This window comes from Agelaius phoeniceus, chromosome 1 (genome assembly GCF_051311805.1).
Source record: "Agelaius phoeniceus isolate bAgePho1 chromosome 1, bAgePho1.hap1, whole genome shotgun sequence".
Lineage (NCBI taxonomy): Eukaryota > Metazoa > Chordata > Aves > Passeriformes > Icteridae > Agelaius > Agelaius phoeniceus.
Window position 1 is genome coordinate 122,127,683 of NC_135265.1, and position 21,924 is coordinate 122,149,606.

The following is a 21,924-nucleotide window of genomic DNA, read 5'->3' on the forward strand; positions in this document are numbered from 1 at the left end:
AAGTTTTACTATAACCCAGTGCTTGTTATATTGCTGTATGTTCTGGAGGCTATTGAGATATGAAGCACTCTTGGCATGTTATTCTAAAAGGCATCTCTTGTACACAGAAAATAATCTGACTCTGAAGTTAACACTTAGCTTGCTACTTTTCCTTCCAGATGCTATCAAGTATAACTGTGACATTTTATTTGGTCATTGGCTTAATGCAAGTTATTTGGGGCTTTGACAGGTAAATAAAATCCTGCTGTTTACTCATGACTTGCCAACACTGTTAGGATAAGAAGATGTATGTCTAAACATATTAAAACACAGATTCATAAGGCAGATGTAGTATGACCAGTATGACCTAAAAAGTCAAAGTGTATATATATAAGTGTGTATATATCTTAGAGCAGTCATTTCTCTAGATGAAGAACTAAGACATATTGCACTGAAAAGGATTGTGTTGGGGGGTAAGTGTGGACACCCACTGCCATGCTGCTCTGCTGACTCGCTGAGAAGCTGCTTTGCTTCTAAAACTTCAGTCATGAACTTCTCTCCAAAGTGAAAATTGCTTTCACCAAGCAGCTCCAGCCATATTAAAGCTAGCAGCTTTTGATTTTCTTTTTCATATTTCATTACAACTCTGTTAAAACATTTGTCATAGAGCAAAACTGTGTCCAAACAGCAAAGTTTCTTTAAAATCCTAAATACTGTTCTTTTCTGAATGCTGGTCTTGTATCACTTAACACTCAGAAACACTTTGACCCAAAGAGTGAACAAAGCCATCAAAAATAGGGAGGATTCAGCCAAGATCTTTATTTTTCAGGACTATATACATATTTCTTTTATTCTGACTAATAGTTGCAGCAAAACAAATTCTTCAAGAGAAGAGTACAAACTTTGACTCTTTCCATTTACATTTGTCTCAGGTGTTACCTTTTCTAAATAAAAAAAAAATTTATTTAAAAGTATAACTTTCCCTTTTATATGAAAAGATAATATATATTTTCCAAAACACAATTTCCTTACACTCTACTAAACACAGACGGGGATGGCTAGAGGCTACAAATCTTTAGGTTCTCCACTGATGCATAAACTAAACAAAAAAGACAACCTTACTTGTTTCAGAAAGCTTTATTAGAATAGGAATCTTTGAAGACAAACACAAAAGATTCTAATATGTTTAGATTTTATAATGTAAACAACTAATTTAATGCATCACTAACAATATACAATACTCGCCATCTTGCAACATGAATGCAAGGAAGAAACTGATGTAATCTGTGAGATATTTCAAAATAATTAATTTGAGAATAAAAAAGAACTTTTATTGTGCAAACTCTCCCTGTTTGCTTTTTTTAAAAGGATCAGAAAACTGCAGCACTTGAACATTTGTTAAGTGAAGGTAACAAGCAATCTTTTGAACTGGCCTCTAAATTAAGAACATGTAATTGCCTGAGAAAGGGTATTTGATCAAAAGGATTTTAAGTGTTACTTATCAGGAGAGTTCCAAAAAACTCAAGATCCAGTTTATTTAAATGAGGGCCAAGAAACTTTCAAATTATCTTAAAGTAGTTTGACATGTCTAAATTGTGCCTTTGCCAGCATGTCAGACTTCCTCACTAGTATTTTCATTCTGTAAGGGCAAATGGGATTTTAAGCACTTCTGGATCAGGCCAATGCTTGATGCCTCCTTTTAATTTCCTTAACTCCCTCTCAAACCCACATCTTCTTGCTTAATTATTTTGCAGCTTATAAAATTATGGCAAACATTCCTTTGCCCTTTTTTTCCCCTATTATTTTTCTCACAAGCATGGACAGACACATGATGACCAAAAAAAAACTTCTATACATTGAGCCTTTACTTTTTATTTAATTAGGAAGAATGATCCTGTTTTGTGACATTCCAAAATCAAGCCCCAGGTTATGCAGTATTATCTGCACTGATGAACTGAGGCACCCTGGGAAGTCCCACTCACAGGCACAAAGGTTCATGTGTGCCCAGCTCCCCACTAAATGACTGGTAGTGTATTATTGTACCACCTCACATAAATGACAATGGAGTATTGAATCAAACACAACAACATAAAAATCTCCTCAATTCATAATTTCATTCAGCATGCTGTGCTAGAAAGAACTTCCCCAATTATTCAAAACAATGTTGAAGCAGGAAATATTTAGGAGGGAGTATGAAATAAGACTGACTTGCTGAACAGCCCAATATTTCGAAGAAATGTCTAAACAGGCATTCTGTGGCCTCACAAACCATCTAAAATCTTTCCATTACTGGGATAAGCCTTGTAACCAGTATCAGCAAAAGGTGTTATTTTTATCTAAGTGGCTGAGACATAGTGGGTACAGGGACTGCTCAGAGCTCCACTGCTATCAGCATAAGAGACTTGAGGCTTTGGCACTTGCCTTACTTTATCTACAGCCGATACAAGAGATTCAGCAACAGCAGCTGCCAAAATGTCCTTTATGAATCCATGCCATGCAACTAAGTTTTAAATATCCTGAAACAAATGTAAAGCTCTTTTACAGACAGCTGAAGAGCTGAATATTGAAGAAAGAAAGATTTTGTTTTGTCTGCAGGTTATGCTTAGAAGAAATACACAAGGGAGGAAGACAAAGACTTTCCAGGTACTGCTGGGGAGCACAGTGACTTCATCTGCCCCACTGCCTTAAATTGCCTTTGTAGCCTGACCTGGCAGTCTCAGCTCTGGGTCCATGTGGCAGCTTCCACCCAGAGAAGCACATGGCTGGAGGTTTGAACAATGCCGCCACCAACTGGGTACCTCCCCGGGGCAGGGACGGGGCTGGCTCTGGAGCAGAGCAAGCATATTCCTCCAGGAAACACTGGAATTCACCGGAGGGAGCAGTTTTGCTTTGGCCAAATCTGCTCCCAGACTCAGGATGGATATTCTGCATTGTGAACTGTAAATACCTTTAGAAATTAGTAGTTACCTGCTACAGTTTCTTTAGCTTTGTCCGCTTGTGGTGAAAACTGAGGGGAAGAAGTATTGACCATCAAGTCCAGTATTGACTTGATGGTCAATACTAGACGGTGAAAAATTATAGCTTAAGTCTCTTTAACTCCCAGGAGGATAAGAATTCTTCTTTTCATTATTCAGATCAAAGGGGTTAATATCAAATAAGAATTCCACCAAGATTTTCTGCTCATGCAGCTCTATTGAGCAAACTGTTCATTGAGTCAAAAAACAGGACTGTTCTGTGGTTACCATTTTGTGCTCCTGGGACTGCCCAGTTGTGACTCTCTATTGCATAAGAAGGGTTCCTAAAGAGGGTTCATGGTCCTGTGGGGACAAGGACAGAACAAAACTTACATCTTCTGCATCTTGCGTGAGAGTGTGAACCCCTGAGCTTACTGGTAAAATAGTTCATCATCTTTCCCACCAGTTTTGTAAATCTCAGCCATTTTCTTAGTTTCACTACAAATGCCCAAGTACAAAATTAATTATTTTTTTTGGCTAGAAGCATTTTTTTCTTTATTTTGGACCAATTTGAACTGGTGGGGTTTTTTTGAGGGGATAAAGGATGAGAGAGGAGATTTTGGACTGTAAAATCAATTATTTGTACAGCCGTAAGGATCTGTGGAAAACTAGGTCTCACATTCTCTCTTATGATGGGAAAGAGAAAGAATGAATATGAAGAAATATTGATAAAATTTAAAGTTTAACTTAAGAGTTCACTGCTTTGGTTTTGCTTGATACCTCCATTCTAGTGTTTATTATCTCAAGTCCTGGATCCTTGAGAGAGCGAATTACTTGGAAGCACTCTTACATTGAGCATATGTGAAGGATCTTGCTGGAATGAAGCATTAGCATTGGAACAAAGGCAGTCTGTAAGGGCTATGAAATGGAGGGCACAAGTACATACAGAGCTCTGGGGACACAGAAAGTCCTGTAACAAGTAAGGACATTGAACACTTGATGCTTTGGAGAGAAGGTTGGTTGGTGACTCCTTCCTGTCTCAAACAGTGGGATATTCAGACTCAATGATCTTAGAAACCTAGTGTGGCTACAAACAACCTGTACAGGTAATGACTCTGGAAGCAGACAGAGGGACTTGGATTTTATGTTAAATGAGCTATAGGGAAAGAGTATAAACACCTTTATCCCTTGAGATGTTTGGCACTTTCCATCAGGGCATCAATGACAAGCACGTAAAAAAGAGAAGTGAAGTAATTTTCTCAGGTAAACCATTAGTCATCAAGCCAGGGTAAGTCTTCAGCTCTTTCTTGATGGGGTATTTAAAAAAACCTCCAAGGAAGAAAGCACAGATGTCTAGGAACTGAGTTTAATCATAGTGCTCCTCAACATTGCTCCACAACTTTCTTGTGCTCACACTTCCAAAATTACCTGTTACTAATTACTAATTACTTATGAGTCCTGACCTCATTTATTTCCCCTTAAGTCTATTGTCAGAGCATTTATTACGAGATTCTGGCTTCTTGAAATGAATCCTTGAAATGAAGGGATGTGGGATGTCAAATTTAGTTTCTGCTTGCACTGGGTAGATCAAGGGGTTGTATGACGATTGTGCAAATCAAATACGATGAAATTTCATTTGTGCTAGATGCATGCATAATGCCAGCCGTGGGATATTATTTCAAGAGAAGTGGAAAAATTAGGTGGCAAACAGAATTTTGGCAAAAGCACAGTTCTTCAGATGTCACATGTGCAAATCATTATTTTGTCTTGTAGAATGGTTAAGGAAATGTAACTTGAAATGCCAATTATATAATTAGGGTGTTAAGCAACTTCACTGAATGACAAGTGATTAAACACAAATCACCAAACAGACATAGCATTACTTTGAGTACTATGTGAAGATGCCACAGAACAACTCCAGCTAGCACTGGGTGGGCAACAAAGTTCAGTGTATCTATTGCTAATGTCTTTCTTTGTCTAAAATAGAGGTGCCTACGAAAGCTGGGCTTTGACTGAGTGCTAGTTTTAATTCATAATTTTGAAAGGTTTTACCAGTCCTAGAAATTAAAATGGACAAAATTATTAAAATTAAAATGCTGCTTGTCAGGGGTTCAAATGAAAAAACCTAGATCTTTGTCAATCCCAACTGCAAGACAAGCTACTTGGGGGTGGGTCTCCTCCCACTTGATTTTTGCCTCTATCTCTGTTACTATCTTTTGTCCAGTAGGTGTATGCCTATCCATTTTTAGCTGTTGAGTAGGAGAAGAACCTACCTCTGTTGTCTTCCCCGTGCTTTTCCCTGACAGGGAAAAATCTGTTCGATTTCTTGATAATACAAGTGGGCTGAATCTCCTGCTGAAGCGTGACAAGGCAGTAAACTGACATTTTTAGCTTTTCCAAACTTCTCCAATCCCTTTCCCTTTTAAGCTTCTTCCCTTTCCTAACAGACACAGCAGCAAGAAAATTCAAGACTTTTACATTCCACCATTGTCCAACTGAGCCTAAAGTAACAGCAAAACAACCAAACCAGAAACAGATTGCAAACTTAGGATAGCGAACAGCTGGCCTGTGGTCCATGGAAGGTTGGCTCATTGTATGTTGTTAATGCCTTTCTTGCCACTTCCACATGTTACACTGCACTGAAAGCTTGCTAAGGTATTTTAATGCAAGTAACTACTAAGGGTGCAGCTCCAAAACAGCTAAACTTCTGCAGGTCAGGGTTGCTACAGCCCTGCTCTTCCTCCCTCCTTGTGCCATTTCTGATCTCCTATTTGTGTCAGGTCATGCTACTGCACAGTGAACAGCTTTAAGGGTACTAAAGACACACATTTCTACAAGAAATTAACTTCTTTGTACAGTTATTTTTTGCCTCATCCCCTTTAAACATCATTTTACAAGGTGGGTAAGCTGAACCAACAGCTTGCTGCCGTGGAAAGGGATGACTCCCTCTCCTCTTCAGTCCTGATGTCTCCCTTGTTCCAGGCATTCATCTAAGGCCCAGTGGGTCAGTTCAACTCAATGAGCTTGTGTGCACTTAGCTCAGCAGTTTAGGAAGCAGCCAGGACTGGAGATGAAGTAAATGGGAAAGAACAACCAAGGCAGTGTCTCACCTTGAAGGTGCTCAAAAGCTGCCTTGACATGGCCTGGGCAGCCTGTTCTAGGTGGCCTAGAAGGGGCCTTGGACTAGGTGATTTCCAGAGGTCCCTTTCCACCTCAACCACTGTGTGATCCTGTGAAACCTCACCAATAGCAGTCAGGAGGATATTCCGGCGTTTTTTTCTCTTTTCCCCACAGATGAAGACAGTCCCAAAAATATACATGGTCTTTGTTTGTCATTAGTTATGAGTTACAGGCCAAGCATTTAAGATAGGCAGAGACTGCAACAGAAGCATTTCATACCCTGCTGACATTGCTGTGTAAACAAACATGCATACACAGAGCACTGAAAAATCCTATTATGCATCTTCAGCAAGAAGCAGTCACATTGGGAATCTACTCAGGAAGCCCTGAATGAGAGGACTGAAACAGTCTGGCAAGGAGATAGGCTTGCCTTGGTTTGCATTTTTTTCCCATTCAGCAGTTAATTAGTAACCCACTTTTTGAAAATTAAAGATTACACTTCCTGAACAAATACAAGCATTTGATCTTGGGCTCATCAAGGAAAACTTTAGCAGCTGCCAGGGAAAAGCAAATGTTCTGTCACGTACATCCAGACTGACATAATGCAAAACAGAAGATGAAGAATACGGAGAGAATGTACCAGTACGTCCACACACAGTCGTGGGGAGCACAACAGATGAGGAAAAATATCAAATAGCAGACAACAATCCAGTCAGCCTAACTAAAACCTGATGGGATGGCTCCTTACTGCAGCATCAACCTAACAGATTGAACAGAAGAAAAGCAAAATGTGGTGCTATATATCAAAAGTAGGTTAAATTTCTTTCCTACATGAGCTGGCTCTTTTGGAGCACTGGACACACAGCTGTGGTCATGCTGACACCCTCTCCCTTGAAGCAGAAGGAGACCTAGTTGTGTGAGATGTTTTCAAAAGATCAGGTAGAAGTCCTGATGCTGTAGGGGATGTAATGGAATTGCCAAACTGCTAGAAAATTTTTACTTATTAAAACTGAAGTTGTACCATTATTAAAACTGAAGTTGTACCATTTTATTCAACAAGCCACCCTGAAGAAAAAATAAATGTATTTACAGTAAGTAAAATAGAAATGAGCTGATAAATTAAGCATATAACATCACCTAAGGAAAAAAGAAAAAGACAAAAAAGGATACATCCATTTTTTTAAAGAAAACCTTGACATTTTTTCATTTTTTGACCATGTCCAGGACATAAAAACCCACTGTGAAGTAAATCTCAATATCTAGAAAATGCTAGAAAATACTAACTTCTTGTTACAAAAAAAAAAAAAAAAAAATTAAATAGGTAATTAATATAGTGTCCAGTAAGTCATCTGGTTTTCTGACCTGGAAAGGTATCTTAACAAAAAAAACCACAACCCCATTTATCTTTTCTGGTTACATCACTGGACAAATTCTTATCCTTCACATACTCGGTGACTACACCTTTAGTTATTTTGGCTTATGTAAATTCCCTAGATGCTGCTTCCTGAGCATGCTCTACAAGCAATTCTGAGACCATCACAGAGATGTGGAGCTTCTTTTCAAAACTTAATGCTCCAAGCACCTTCCCTTGATTCTGTCACCCCTCTCTGTTGTTCTTTGAGAACTATTTCTGCCCTTCCTGTATTCAAATGCCACCAGGAGCTGCTCCCATCTGGGCATCCCCAATGTCTGTTAACCCTGTTGAGAAGTGCCTGTTTGCAGGCCAGCAAAGATGGTGTGATACAGAGCACATTTCAGTTTTCTCACCACTGCTGTCTGCCAAGCTTTCCATCAGTGATTTCTGAAACTGCTGAGTGTGGCATCTTCCTTTCAGTACATCCTCTCCATGTTGGGCTCTCTGATAAATTCTATCTTATCAGTAGCTCTCCCACTTCTACAATTTCTGCCCCTGCTCATTCTCTTTCCAGCTATTTTTATACTTGAAAATAAAAGTGCTATTAGTGGTAGATTAAATATAACATTAAACATTTGGTATCTTCCTGCAAAATAAAAGTGTTCTATTCTGTGCATTGCTATGTGCAGAAGAGCTCTAAAACTACAATCTAATATACAACATAAATAGAATGGATAACATTAAGAAAGCAAGGAATGAAAATATAGGCATAAAATGTTCATTGATATCACTTTAACAGTACAATTAGGTGAAGTAAACAGCTGAACTCAGTAATAAACAGATCGACAGCATTGCCAGCTCCAAAAACATGCATAGGGTTAAAACCTCCAAAATCCTCAAAAAGTATTAAAGCAATGAGACTTTAAGACAATGGACTGCTCTTTGATCTGCCTCCTGAAATTCAAGTAGAGAGCTGGTCACTCCTCAATGAACATTAAGTTTCTTGGCATTAAAAGTTGCTTGTTCAGGCAGAGCACTCCATGGCAAGCATGCTAAATCTCAAAATAGACCCAAGATGTTCTTTTTCATCACTAGTACTGACTTTTAAATAATTTCATTTTAAAATGAATGTTCATACTTTCAATTTGCCTGCTATTCAGCAAGCCTTATGAATGCACCCAAGATGTTTATTCTTTCACAGCTATGACCACCACAGGAGTGTGATACCCCAAAGCACTCAGTCACTCAGAGCAGTAACATCCAGAAAAACACTTATTACAAAGCCATTAAAGATGGTAACATTGCAAGTTTCTAAAAGATACATGTAAACATGGAAGCTGAGTTTGACATTGGCTTGTTCAAGGCACAGCAGAAGTATGTCACTTCTAAGACTGAGAATATGTCACAGGCTGTCTTGTTTGACATAGGGCATCAAATTTAACCTAGCTGCCATTATAGTGAATCCAGTGATATTTGTTGAGTGCATCTATAACAACTTTAAGGTATTGACTAGAGTCCTCCAGGGAAAACATAAATCTCCATTTCCTACAACTGCTAGCACTACAACTTCTAACTTAGAGTTCTTAGTGTGCCTTGACTCAAGAATTCAAAGAACTCTTCATGTGTCACAGTTCACTAAAACTGGAAGATATTTATTTGTAGCAGTAACAAGAAATTCAGGTTTCAGTACTTTGAGATGTATCAGTGTGGATGTCTTTTTTTTGGTGGGGTTTTTGATCATCCCTTCTGCTTAGCTCTAACTTCTCTATCACTCTTCTGTGGCCTTCAGACATTCACTGCCCCATTTCCCTGCACTTTCTTAGTTTCCTGCTTCATTCCAACTATTTTTTATTATATAGCCTCCTGTCTATGAATTTTTCCCTTTTCTGTCTCCTACTTTTCATATCTTGAATTTTCTCAGTGACACAAATAAAAAACTATCTGGACTTTCTTTCTATTGCTTTGACTTTAAATTCATTTCCCAGCTTTACAATATATGCCTGAAGTCCATCATAAGCCCTGAGAATAGGTTGTCACCACTCCCATAGCAATGTAAAAAATGCCAGGCTTTACTACCATTAAGGAAAAACTCAGCTTTTATTGAGAAAATCAATAGAAAGTGGTGACCATTTTAACTAATAGCTACTTGTAACTAAATTTTACTGAAAAAAAAAAAACCTCCAAAAAATAGTTGCTGTTAAGGAAAGAGAATTTTAGAGTTAGAGTCAGGTAACAGGAAACAGAAAAAATAGAAAGAAATCATTCAGGAAAAAAAAAATTATGAACCCCATTAAATTTTTATAAAAAGAGATTGGCATACCTGAATGCAAAACCTAGCAAAACATGTGGCAGGATAGACTGCAGTGGTGCTTTAGGAATGTTTCCCAATTTTGATTTTTGTCAAAAGAAAAGTGAAAGATCAGCAATTGCTTCCACAATACTGCTTCATGACCAAATGAGATATGCCTTGTCAATCAGACATTGGAAATACACACTAATTAGTGTACCAGTATGATATGTTTATATTAATCTGAAATTGCTCAGATGAAGTATGTGGGGAAAATATTTGAACTCATTAAAATCACAAGCTAGACCAATCTAAAGAATGAAAACTCCCTACAGAGTACAGGAAAAGAGCAAGAGACTTGAAAAACTGCAGTGTCAAGTCTTGACATATTTGAAACAGCCAGATAATGTACTTATGTAGGATTGTAACCACTTTGGTATCTGCTGGGTAACAAATCTCCCACTGGATATGAGTAGGAAGACACATTACAAAATACAAGTCCAATCTAAAAGGTGTTCTATAGCGATGGAGATGCCATTGGCAACATAGTTTTCCTTTTTTTTCCTTTTAATTCCTATTTTTTCTTATCAGCTGCCACGTACCACAGTATTGTGGTTCTCCTGCCACAATATAGTCACAAATCTGTACATAGCTTTTTTGTTAGGTACTCTCACACATCACTTTTCACTCCTTTTCCATCAAAATATTCCAGAGTCTCATTCCTAAAGTGTTCCATAAAAAATCTCTAGAAATTATAGAATTAATATTTCAAAACGAATATGAGAAAAATTATCTTCATAAGCACAGAAGTCGACAGTTCCTGATGTCAAACCATGCCAGGCCTCACTACTGAGGCAGAAATCACCATCCCTCCACTGAAATCACAGGCTTCCAAGTGATCAGCCCATCCTATAGCCATAAAATACTACAGACATGATTGAAAAGTAACGGATTACAAAAGTTAAAGAAGAGTTTCTAAAATTCAAGGTTTATAGCACGCAGTTATCTTGCACTTACTTAATTTGACACTTTAAAATGAAGCTCAGTTTAACAAAGGTGCAGAATTTCTGTCTCCTATTTTTAAAAGAATAATAACCATCAAATCAACTTACTGTGAGTAAAATTGTAGGAAACAAGGAAAAACATACCGAGCACATAGGAACAACAGAGAAAAGGGAATTTTTCTTTTAGTTAGTCCATTAATAGCCCTAATTTTGTCATTAATTTATTAATTCCAGTGCCTTGACTTGCTAATGATTAATTTTTCTCTTTTTATTCAGGTGATGGAAAATGATACTTTAATCTAGTCTTGCTACCCCCTTATCAAACACACCCATCAACAGCACCCCTCTTCCCCAGAAAATGAAATTCCTTTGACACTTAGGAAAGGCATGAGCAGAAATTTGTGCATCCTGTCCAGTGAGTGGATTTATTTTGCGAGACACTGGTTGGCATTTGGCTTTCAGATTATTATTTTCTTTTGCTCTTGGCTCAGATGAAATCTTTGCACAAGTGATGTGGGTTCAGTAACACAACAACCACCCCATCATGCAATAACAAAACATTTATCTTTCCATTTTAAGAACCCTGTGGAAAATTACGTAACTAAAACCAATTATGAACAGTTTTTAAACTTCAAATTGAAACAAGATGAGGAAATTCCAGCTACATAATGGCCCGAGTAAATTTAATTCTACCTATTTGTGAACATGCTATGATACAATCTTTACCTGTGATTTTACAGAATTTTTCTTCTTCTTCTCAGAAGAATATCCCGTTTGGAGCACGGAATGGGTACATTTGGGATGAAACTAAAGCTGCGCATAATCTGGAATTTCCTAATTTCTGGGTGCTTGACTTTGCAGGCTCAATACAACATTTTCATTTAGAGGTCTTAAATATATAATTATTCAGATGGCTTAAATGTGCTTTTTGCTTACGGAGTCTTTTTTCTGTTTACATATCATACTCTAGCCTAAATAAATGCTAAGACAAAGGCCAAGCTGGCTGGTAGCCCAGAATGTAGTTGTTACCAAACTGACAGGGACCACCTTAAATTCATTGAAATGTCTAAATATCGTACTTGTGTTATAACGATATTTTAAAAGCCTATCCTTACTGAAAGAAAAATGGAGCAGCTTTAGAGCAGCATAAACAAGTTGCTGGATGAAATGAGAATTGAATGTCAAAGTATGGTCTGACTTACCACAGCTCTCCATTACTGTAAAATACCAAACACTTAAGGGCAGGAAGTATCCTCATGTTACCATGTAAATAACTAATGGGCTTAGTTTATGTTAACAACTAACTTAGGAACTTTCAATAAAAAACCCACCAAACAAAAACATGGCTAAGGGTGTCCAAAACTTTTCCCCCAAAGTAACTAATTCTGCTAATTCTTAAGGCAGCTTTCCTTTTTTTTCTTAGAGAATCTTGCATGGAGTCTGATAAAATGTACAGCAAATGCGAACGCAGTACCATTTAAAGATAATCTGCAAAGGCAAGTAAACATGGTAATTTTTCTAATCTACTGAAGATATGAAAGGTGCAAGATTTGGTTTAATGTTTTATTCTGCTTGTTTCCTTTTTGCTTTTAATACTTTCAGAGTATCAAAGTCTTGTCTTGCTTTTATAGGTATGAGTGTTGGAGGACAAGACAAGAAGAATGGAAGTCCCCCTCAGTTCCCTCTGAAGCAACAGGGTGATAAATGATTAACATTGAGCCTTTTTTTTTTCTTCAGGCTTTTTGCCAGAAGCTTGAATTAAATGTTTTAGCAACAGCCAAACAAAATGGAAGTTTTACACAGTCTGATTAAAAATGCCTTTCCCCTCTCAAATGCCAGTTTCTTGTGACAGATGATGGCTAGAGATGACAGCTTCATCTCTCTGCTTTTCCAACTAATCATAATCGTCTAACAAAAACAGGATAGACAAGACCTGATACACACATAAAAGCAAATAAAACCTTTGCAGAAACCTTACATCTGACTTTAAAACCAAAGCAAGCTCTTCAGGCTTTCCTAATAATTCTTAAAAATATGTTAAAGGCAATATAGTTTTGTCTCCTTTTCATTTCACTCTTTGGATCTAATCAGGATTTTAGTAGGGCAAGAGAGGCAAATCCCTGTGACAAGAACATGCCATATGAAAAGCACAAGATGTGTCGAAATTTTAAATTTACTAACGCTGACAGTCTGACCTTACCAGATATGAATAAAATTACAAGAGTGGGGGTGAAGGTATGATACCTGGTCATGGCTGGCTTCAATGGAGCTCCCGATACCTTGGAAAGTCATCTGCACAGGAGACAGTGTCAAACAGGTCAAACACTCTTTGCCATTTTGTCTATCACTGTAGTGTACCTATAACAGAATAACATACGTAATCTGCTAAACACCAGGTTTGTACAAGGGAGTCATGCTAAAATACTGTCCCTTTTCAACAAGCTTGTAAGAAGAATTCCAGACATTTACATTGAATTCATCTTTAATATCAAAAAAGGAGTGTGTAAAATAGTCTAGATAGTCACATGTTGAACTGGGGCCCAATTTTCCATGATATGCCTGTTGCATAATTTTTGAAGTGCTGAATTCTTCAGATTCTGACATCTTTCAGACTGAATTCAAGGTGTTATATCTATATAAGAATCTAGCTTCAAGTTAAAGTTTCCAACCTACATGCCATTCTTAGAGCATATTGTAGCTTAGTTATAAAACACCCAAGTAAATCATTACAACCTCGAAAAACTTGCCAATAATAGTTTAATTTTTTCTATTTTAATTTCATTTCTAGAAAAATCCACTAACACTTTTGACATTACTATTATGATACATAATTAAATCAAAACGACGGATAAAATGGAGAAATCACATTCTTCTTGAGGTGCCTAGACTATCCTTTTCTAAATGTAACTCATTCCCCGTGGGCATCAAGATGTGTATGTTGAACCTGAACTTGCATGAAATACAGAGAAAGATAGTGCTTCTACTTGAATTATTCTCTTTGTCTTCAGGTTCCCTTCAGATGGTTTTTAAATCCCCTAAAGAAAGGACGGATTTTAACATGGTGAAACAAAATGAAATTAAATGTTGCTAGCATTTCATTATTAAGAACAGGTTGCCACTCATGCTGAACTGTTGAAATATTACAGTTCTCTTCATAGCTCCTGACTTCTGGACAGGCAGATCAAGCACTTTGTTCTACAGGAGAGGTGGAATTTAGTTTATGGTGGTAATTTACATTGACTATGTGACCCCTGTCAGAATTGGAAAGAGAGATCAGCTCTGCTGGAGACAGACCTTTTATGTTAGTATCTATTTACAGCTGTATGGCTCTCAGGCAAAAGGTACGTGGTAAAGTCTCATCCTGACTTCTAGGCTACAAAATAAATCTTGCTATTTCTGAAGACAACTAGGAACTACATTAGGTTTATTCCTGTGGAAACAGTTTAGTGACAATATGAAAATTGTAAACGGTGTATTAAATCTATCGTGCCTAACTCTTCTCTGACACAGGTGTATATTTGGAATACTTCAACTGAAGTAAAACCAGTGCAAAACTGGTTGAGTAAGAGGAAAACCAAGTTGGTGCTATGTTTCAGAATTACTTTACTGACAACACACCAAAACAGTTTTGCTGTGGCCAAAAGTAAGATACAGAATGTGACAGTCTTGTACTGTGTATAGAAATACTGATTTCATTCAGCCCTTCTTAAAGCTTTCTGGATTATTCCTGTCTCTCTTCCTCTCAACCCCCACATTATGTGCCTACTAAATTGCTTGTGGCTCCCTGCCAGAAAAGCCATACTACTTACTTAGAAACCACAAGAGGCCCCTTCACATATACAATGGTTTAACTTTGATTAATTGAAAGAGGTATGAAGGTATGAAATTTGGCTGACAAATATAAGCTGAAGTCCTTTAAATGTCAGGGACTACTGTTATGACAAAGGCTTATCAAGCTTCCACAACTAGTTGCAAAGTAGATTTTCTGCTGAGTTTGTGTTGTGGGAATGCAATATGAGAAATGGGGCAGCAAAGATCAAGAACATGGTCCTGTGCTGCAAACAGAACATCACAAAAGGGGCAAAATCTGGTGACCAAGAAAAGCACATATCTAGAAATGGGGAAATGGCCCTTTCTGAACTGTGCAGCATGTTTGTTAGTTAAGTTTTTGTCAGAATAATATGAGTATAAAATTCACTAGTGTCCACTGGAATAAAGAATGACTAACAAGCTGAAAGAACAGGAGATAGAGGAAAAAACTATTAGTATTTCATGATGCTACTATCTGCAATAGCAGGTTTGACTCATATCCCCTTTAGAATCCCACACTGAAATGGCAATAAATTCAGAATTTTGGTATCTCTATAGGCTTAACTTTCCCAGGGGGATTTCATTATGCATTTTTGGCCTCATCTCAATGTATCAAGGCCATTATTTTGGAATTTCTCAGACAACAGTTTTCTAATTATCTCTTGCTCTGTTGAAGCTCTTCAGCCAAACCAAAACACTTTCTATATTAATGATATGAATAGTGATATAAAACACAAAAGACTGGACTTTAAATAGGAACAAATAAGACTTTGTCCTTCCATCAAATCTCTCTAGTCTACAGATTTGTGCAGTCAGAAGAAACATTCAGACTTCTACATTTGGCATGTGTATGTGCAATTTCCCAGTGTTCCTGTTTTGTTGTTTATCAGTCCAGTTGCTACATTCTCAAACTACATTATTCCTTTCCCCTTCAAGTTTGCTCTACAAGCCAAAATCTGGGGCTTTTTTATTTACCTATTAGAGCAGAATGTCCAAATAAGGCACTCAGAAAGAAATAATAGTAGTCAAATAATTATCAAATAGCTCAAATTGCAGCAAACACTTCTTGGGTTTTGGCCAGCAGCATGGTGCAAATATTTCAGTTTCTATGTCCATGCTATTATTACTAAGTGTGGGAAGAATCTGAACATCTATAACACTCTTTCAAGAATATCATATCCTTTAAGGCAGAGCACAGCAAATACCTGAGTCAGTATCTGTGATCAAGGAGTGATGACCTGGCCAAATGCTCTGATGGTGATTATGAAGCCATTATTGAGATTAATGACAACAAAAATAATGTTTCTAAGTTCCTCTGTGCCTTAAAGAGTCAGGAGTGCTTAACTGCAGCCCATCTCACCAGACCTTTGTTAGGCAGGCAAGGACACTTCATGGACAGCCTTCAAATGACTCATCCAAGCTGGACTGGACTGACTGGCAGAGCTGGGACTCTAAGCCATCATAAAGGCCTCTGGCCTAACCACAATTGGTCATTTTCTCTTTCCATATGTGATGGAGGTAAAAACAAAAGAGTTATGAAAATAATTACTCTCTGTGTCCAGGACCTAATTTCCCGGCTTCACTTTTTATAATTAAGGGACACTCACAGATTAGCTCAGTGCATTTAAGGATTAAACAGCAATGAAATTTCACTCATTAAAATTCAGAATGTTTTATTTAGATAACACATAAGCAGACATCTTATGGAAAAGAATTAGAATCTGGGTAGAAACAATGGCCAGAATATAGATATCTCTAGCAAGAGTTGTGCAAGTTTTTGAGTAAAATGCAAGACTCCAGCCTCAGACTATTATGAGTGATTTACATGAAATTCTCCTCCAAGGTTTGTCCACACAGCACAAAGCGGTGTCAGCACAACAAGATCCTGGCAATAATTCTAAATGAGACTGCTCATTTATTGGGAAAAGCACACAGCAATGCCAGCTTTTCTCCTGGGTAACTACATACACCTGAGATAAATCATGTATGGCCAGCTCAAGAATCCCAAACACAGCACTCCATGGCACAAAACCTCAGTGCATAAAACACAAAGGGCATCATCCCGGACACCAAAATACAGAAGTAAATTCTAGAAGTATATTTTTTCACAATGCCACAGATTTACTCACATATGTATGTTTTCTTGTTCCAGATTCACATGACATGCAAATGTATATTCATTTTACAGATTGCTTCAGTGAGGAACAAGCAGCATGGTATGAGTATGTATGGATGGGTACCATTCATTGGAGTGTGTAAATAGAAATTTATGTGAAGGTCTGAAACAACTTGACAACTTATGCTGAAATTTGGCCCTTGTTTTCAGTATTTTAAATTATTGAAGAGATGCAAACATTCTGATGGGCATTTATAGCTACATGTAAAGGAAGATATAAGATTAACGTTTACAGTGTTACAAATGAATGGGGAATGGCATAGCCAGAATTCTTAATTTTATACATTATTTTATACAGGAGAAAGTAAACTACACTGCTTAAAACTGTATAGGAAATTACATTTTAGGGTACTTCTATCATAATGCTGCTTCACAAGCAGGAAATTTCCCATTTCTCTCATATTTATATAAAGATGTCTCTTTAATCTACCTTTACTATAATGTAATACTCCTCCCTACTTGCAAGTGTTCTCATGGAAACTGCAAAAATATTTCAGGATTTATCTTGCAATAAGCTGCTTTAAAAACTGGATCAATATGCAATTTCAGATAATGGCCATAGTTAAACTGCAGAAATGATTCTGCAAATACAATGTTCCTAACTTCAAGAACAGCACAGTCTGCTGGCCTTCAGCATGCATCTCTGAATTTGAACATCTTTCCTTTTGCATGGACAAGGGCTGTGGTTTACTGAATCACAGCTGAGGAGGGTGAGAGACCTGCTGTACTACTACTTAATCATTAAGCTTGACTATAATATCCCAAACTACTCTTAGAAATGAGTTAACTAAGAAGAGTCTGAGGGGAACAAAAATAAAGGATACCCTTTTCACACACTACTGCTTAGATGTTCACAGTTTGAAACACAACTTCTGTCAGGACAAACATTTTCTTTCTTGAACATTTAATAGTTAAAAAAAAATACAAATTACCAAAAGAAAGAAGTCATCTGTGACACTGGAGTTCAAGTTTCCAAACTGAAAACTACTCTGAGTCAAAGCATCAGCAGGAGTCTTAGAATGCTAGACAGAAATAAACTAGGTAATAAAATGCCATTATGTTCAGCAATGCACAAATCTTCTGGATTGACAAGCCTGGACTATTTTGTTAGAACAAAGGATGGTATTCCTTTAAATCTACCCCTTAAAGGGAGAGCACCCAATTTAGTCTTGAGTTTACAGAATAGTTTCCAAGATTTTACATAGGCTTGGATTTACAGCAACAAGAAAACCAGAATAGGCTCAGAAATTAGTTGTTAAAATAGTAATTCTGATTTGGACCAGAGTCTCATGAAACAGTTTACTTCCTTTGGCATGCTGGTGAAAAGCTTTCTTTTTCATATGGTTTTTTTATCTTCCACTTTATGTTGCTCATCTACAGTTAGTCATGTCAACTATCAAAGAAAAAATGAAACAAACCTGTTTGAGCTCCAAGTCTCTTTCATGCTTATTTATTGCTGAAGAAATACTTCGGGCACAGAAATAAATTTCATACACTTGCTCATTTCAACCATTTTATCAAAGCCAGTTTTAGGAGCTCTCACTGTATTGTATTGTAATACTTAAAAGCATGAATCCTTGTATTATGTATTATCCATAGATGTTTCCTAACAAATATTAGATCAGTTCCTTCAGACACAGAGCAGTATGAGAGAGATTCCAAATACTTTTCATTCTTACTACCTGTTTAAAAATTCCTTTTTTCTTTTTATTTTTTTTAGTAAAAACAAAACCAAAAATGGGGGGGGGGGGGAATCCCATCATCTATAAAAATCTTTTTTAAAAAGTTGAATAATAGACAAAAAAAACCAAGTCCAAGTTGGAAAAAAAATTATCCCAGATGAAATAATAAGACATACACTAAAAAAATTAAAAAAAAAAAATCAGAAAAAAAGCATTGAATCAAACTGTTTCCTGCAATGCTGGAGTTCCTTGATGTAGTGCTATTACTAAATATAGTATTTTACTAATCTCAGCAGGGTGCTGGCTAACTGCATGCCCGTCAGATGTTTTTAACGGCCACCCCCTGTGGAACAAATCTAAGGAGAGCATGAAAAACACCCACATTTAAAAAAGCCCCCTTGCTAGATCATTAAGGAAAGATAAAGGCCTGTACATTGGGATGTGATATATAACACAATCACTGTGCCAAGAAAACACATGTTTGATTAGCGCGCCTCGGGTTCATTAATCGCCGTGTCTGCCTCACAGCAGTGGGTACAGTTTCCTCCGTAGCTACTGCACCAAAGGGTAAAGACACTTGGTAGCTTAAAGACTGACAGTTCAGCAGTAAATCTTGAGCTATTCCAACATGCCTCTCTCACACAGTTTGAATAGCAGCTGTATCATAGCCTTAAATCTTCATTAAAATACAGTCCTAGGGTTTAGACGACGAAATAAACCATTACTGCACCATAAATAGGCAACAACAAGCAGACTAAAGGCATTGTCAGAGGTTACTGAGGCAGTATTTCACCCTCCTGGCTACAGTAAGGCAGACACTTGACATCTACAAAAACCAGCAAAGTACAAATAAGAGGAGAAAAAAATATTTGATATGGCTTCCAAAGACAATATATAAAATATCTGCTAAATGCAAAGCAATTCTGAGCCGAAGAAGCTTGGAGAGGGGTTTTTTTCCTGTTACTCCTCTGAATTCAGAGCTCCTGTTTCAGTGATTCATGGGAACTGGAAGGTCGAGCCATATATTATGCTCAGTCAAGCAAGGGAGACCCAGCTCTGTCCCACCTCTGGATGTGATGTTCGGTTTCACAAAAGAGAAAATCAGCTGCCATCATAGCATAGAGGATAATCAGTGCAGTAAGGTGCTCACTGCTCACCTTCCATCTGTTAAATCTTAACCCAGGCATGTATTTATACAGACAGTGCCCCTTTGCAGCACATGCAAAGTGAGCAACTATGTTTACAATGGCTGGCACTGAGAGGTGCAAAAAGACATGTTTGTCTGATAGGAAAGCTGAAATCAGGAGATGGAACTTTCTATTTAAAAAAAAATAAATCACACTTTCATTGAAAACTACCTGCCTATCCTGTTCACTTCCTCTATTCCGTAAATAAGATACATATTTTTTTTGTCAATATAGGAGAGAGTAGCTTAACTACACTGAGTTGAAACAATTAATACAACCCTCCCCCCAAATAAACAATAAAAATGTGATAAAAATTAATAAATTAACTATTCAGAAATAAACACAATGCAGAGCCCTACAAAATAATGTAAACTACAGCTGACATGGTTTTTGCAGAAACAACTTGTCTGCCATACATCTAACAGGTAAATATTGTGTTTCCAGAGGGAGAAGCTTTAATTAATTTTATAATTCACGTCAAAGGAAACATGAAAAAACTGGCAATCCTGAGATCTCCTGTTTTCATCAAAGGGCCTAAAAATTAGGAGGGAGGTGAGAAGGTGTGTTTTGCTAATAACATACCCTGAGGATGAGCATGGTATGGAGCATTACTGGAGGAGCCTATGTCTTGGGTACAACCTGAACAACTGATGACATGAAAGAGCAACTTGGTTACTTTGGAAAGACAAAGTTGCTTGAGTTTGAAATAACTTTCTAGCAACAGCATGAATGGAAATAAGTTCTCAGGAACACTCTTTTTAAGGAATAAGGTTGTCACTGAAGTGAAGAGTGAAGCAAACATTAATGATTCTCTGTTTGCAAACCACGTGTGAAAGCCCCAAATGCTGCGTTAATGAAGGGAGAACAGGATCACTGTGAAACTGTGAATAGAAAATCAGCTGCCTGAATTGGCTAAGAAATCTGAGGCTGGTACAGACCCTGATGTTGTGCACTAACCTAGAAATAGGGCAATATGCATAAAGAACCACCCTTATTTGATTAAAACAAGAAACAACAATTTCACTTCCGAAAATTACCCTGCTCCATTGTGCTTTCAGTTTTGAATGAGACTGAAGGAGAAGATATCCAAATAAACCCCCTCTTAAAGCTTCAGCTTCAGTCACAGAGAGGGGAATAAACTCTAACTTGTCTCCTTTCTCCTTCTTCACCTTTTCTTATTGCCTCTCTTTTTAAGGGTTTTTTTCTTGAGAGCTGAATTCCCTTACTATAATTAAAACTAAACCCTAGTCTGCTACGAATTCACCACTGCACCTTCACATTTTTGCCAACTGAAACTTCCAGTCTTTCAAAGTTTGGGCTCTATTCCAAGCCAAGGTCTGTAGCTAAGTTATCAAGTCACATTAGGATTTACTGAGAAAGATTTTGGCAGAGAATGCAGTCCGGTGTGTTCAGTGCTGGCTGCAGTATTTTGAGAGATCCTGATAGCTTTTAAACTTTCTCATACATAAATCCCCTAAATTCTAAAATTGGCTATCAAAATATAACTCACATTTTTTCCACAGACCAAGTTACATGCAGGGATATGTGGGAGGATTTCAAACTCTTATTTGCAAGATGCCAAGCAGACAAGCTAAAATGTTACCAAGGTGACATCCACACCACACCTGAGGACCCACACACTACCAGTAGCCAGTTATTCTCTGTTTACCTTCTTTCCTTTCAGAAACTGAAACAAAAAAGAAACCTGGCTGTTTCTGGAGACAAGAAGGCCAGTGCTTGAATAAAGGGCTTGAAATAGGGAGAAAGGTAATGATGGCCAAAATAGAAGAAAGCTAGTTTAGATAGAAGTCTGGCCCAGCTAGTTGGATAGCTTGTGCTAGATTTGCATTCGTTTTCCTAATTCTGCATACTCATGAGTCAATTTGGAAACACTCTTGCTGCAGCAAATACTACCTCCTGCAGTATGCTTTGTGAACAAATAGGCTACATTTCCATTTTGCATACCTTTCCTTATGGCAACTCATATGAGAATGATTTTTATGTTTCTTTTTAAACAGAATGCTGCCACCATTCTGACTTCCTTTCAGGTCAAAAATAGGATAATATGAACTAGATGGTCTGTAGTCCACAGAATCATATCTGAAATAAATGAAAACTATAAAACCACTTCTTGTAGATCTACCTTGGGTCACTGCCATCAGCTGTGGTTCTGCCTACCTTCCCTCAGAAGTTGGGTGATTAAGAAAACCTATAAACCAGAATGCAATGAAGTCCAGGTGCTTTGATTTTTACATGAGGCTCTCTCTGAAGATCAATTCTTGCTATCATCTTGTTCTGGTTTATCTCTCCCTCTATTTCACATTCTCAACATATTTTCTTTCCTTTGGCTAGTCATGTATAAATCAAGGTG

At 37.4% G+C, this 21,924-nt stretch overlaps 1 protein-coding gene across 4 annotated transcripts in view; it reads right to left on the reverse strand.

Annotated features, from left to right (window-relative positions):
* STAU2 (staufen double-stranded RNA binding protein 2) overlaps positions 1-21,924 on the reverse strand; it is a 172,185-nt gene that overhangs the window by 48,938 nt on the left and 101,323 nt on the right. For 3 of the 4 annotated variants that reach the window (XM_054634948.2, XM_077186495.1, XM_077186502.1), the window contains one exon: positions 12,943-13,056. The exons of the other annotated variant lie outside the window; for it this stretch is intronic. In XM_054634948.2, coding sequence (XP_054490923.1) covers positions 12,943-13,056 — 114 coding nt within the window. The remainder of the gene's footprint in view (positions 1-12,942; positions 13,057-21,924) is intronic. 4 annotated transcript variants of the gene reach the window in all.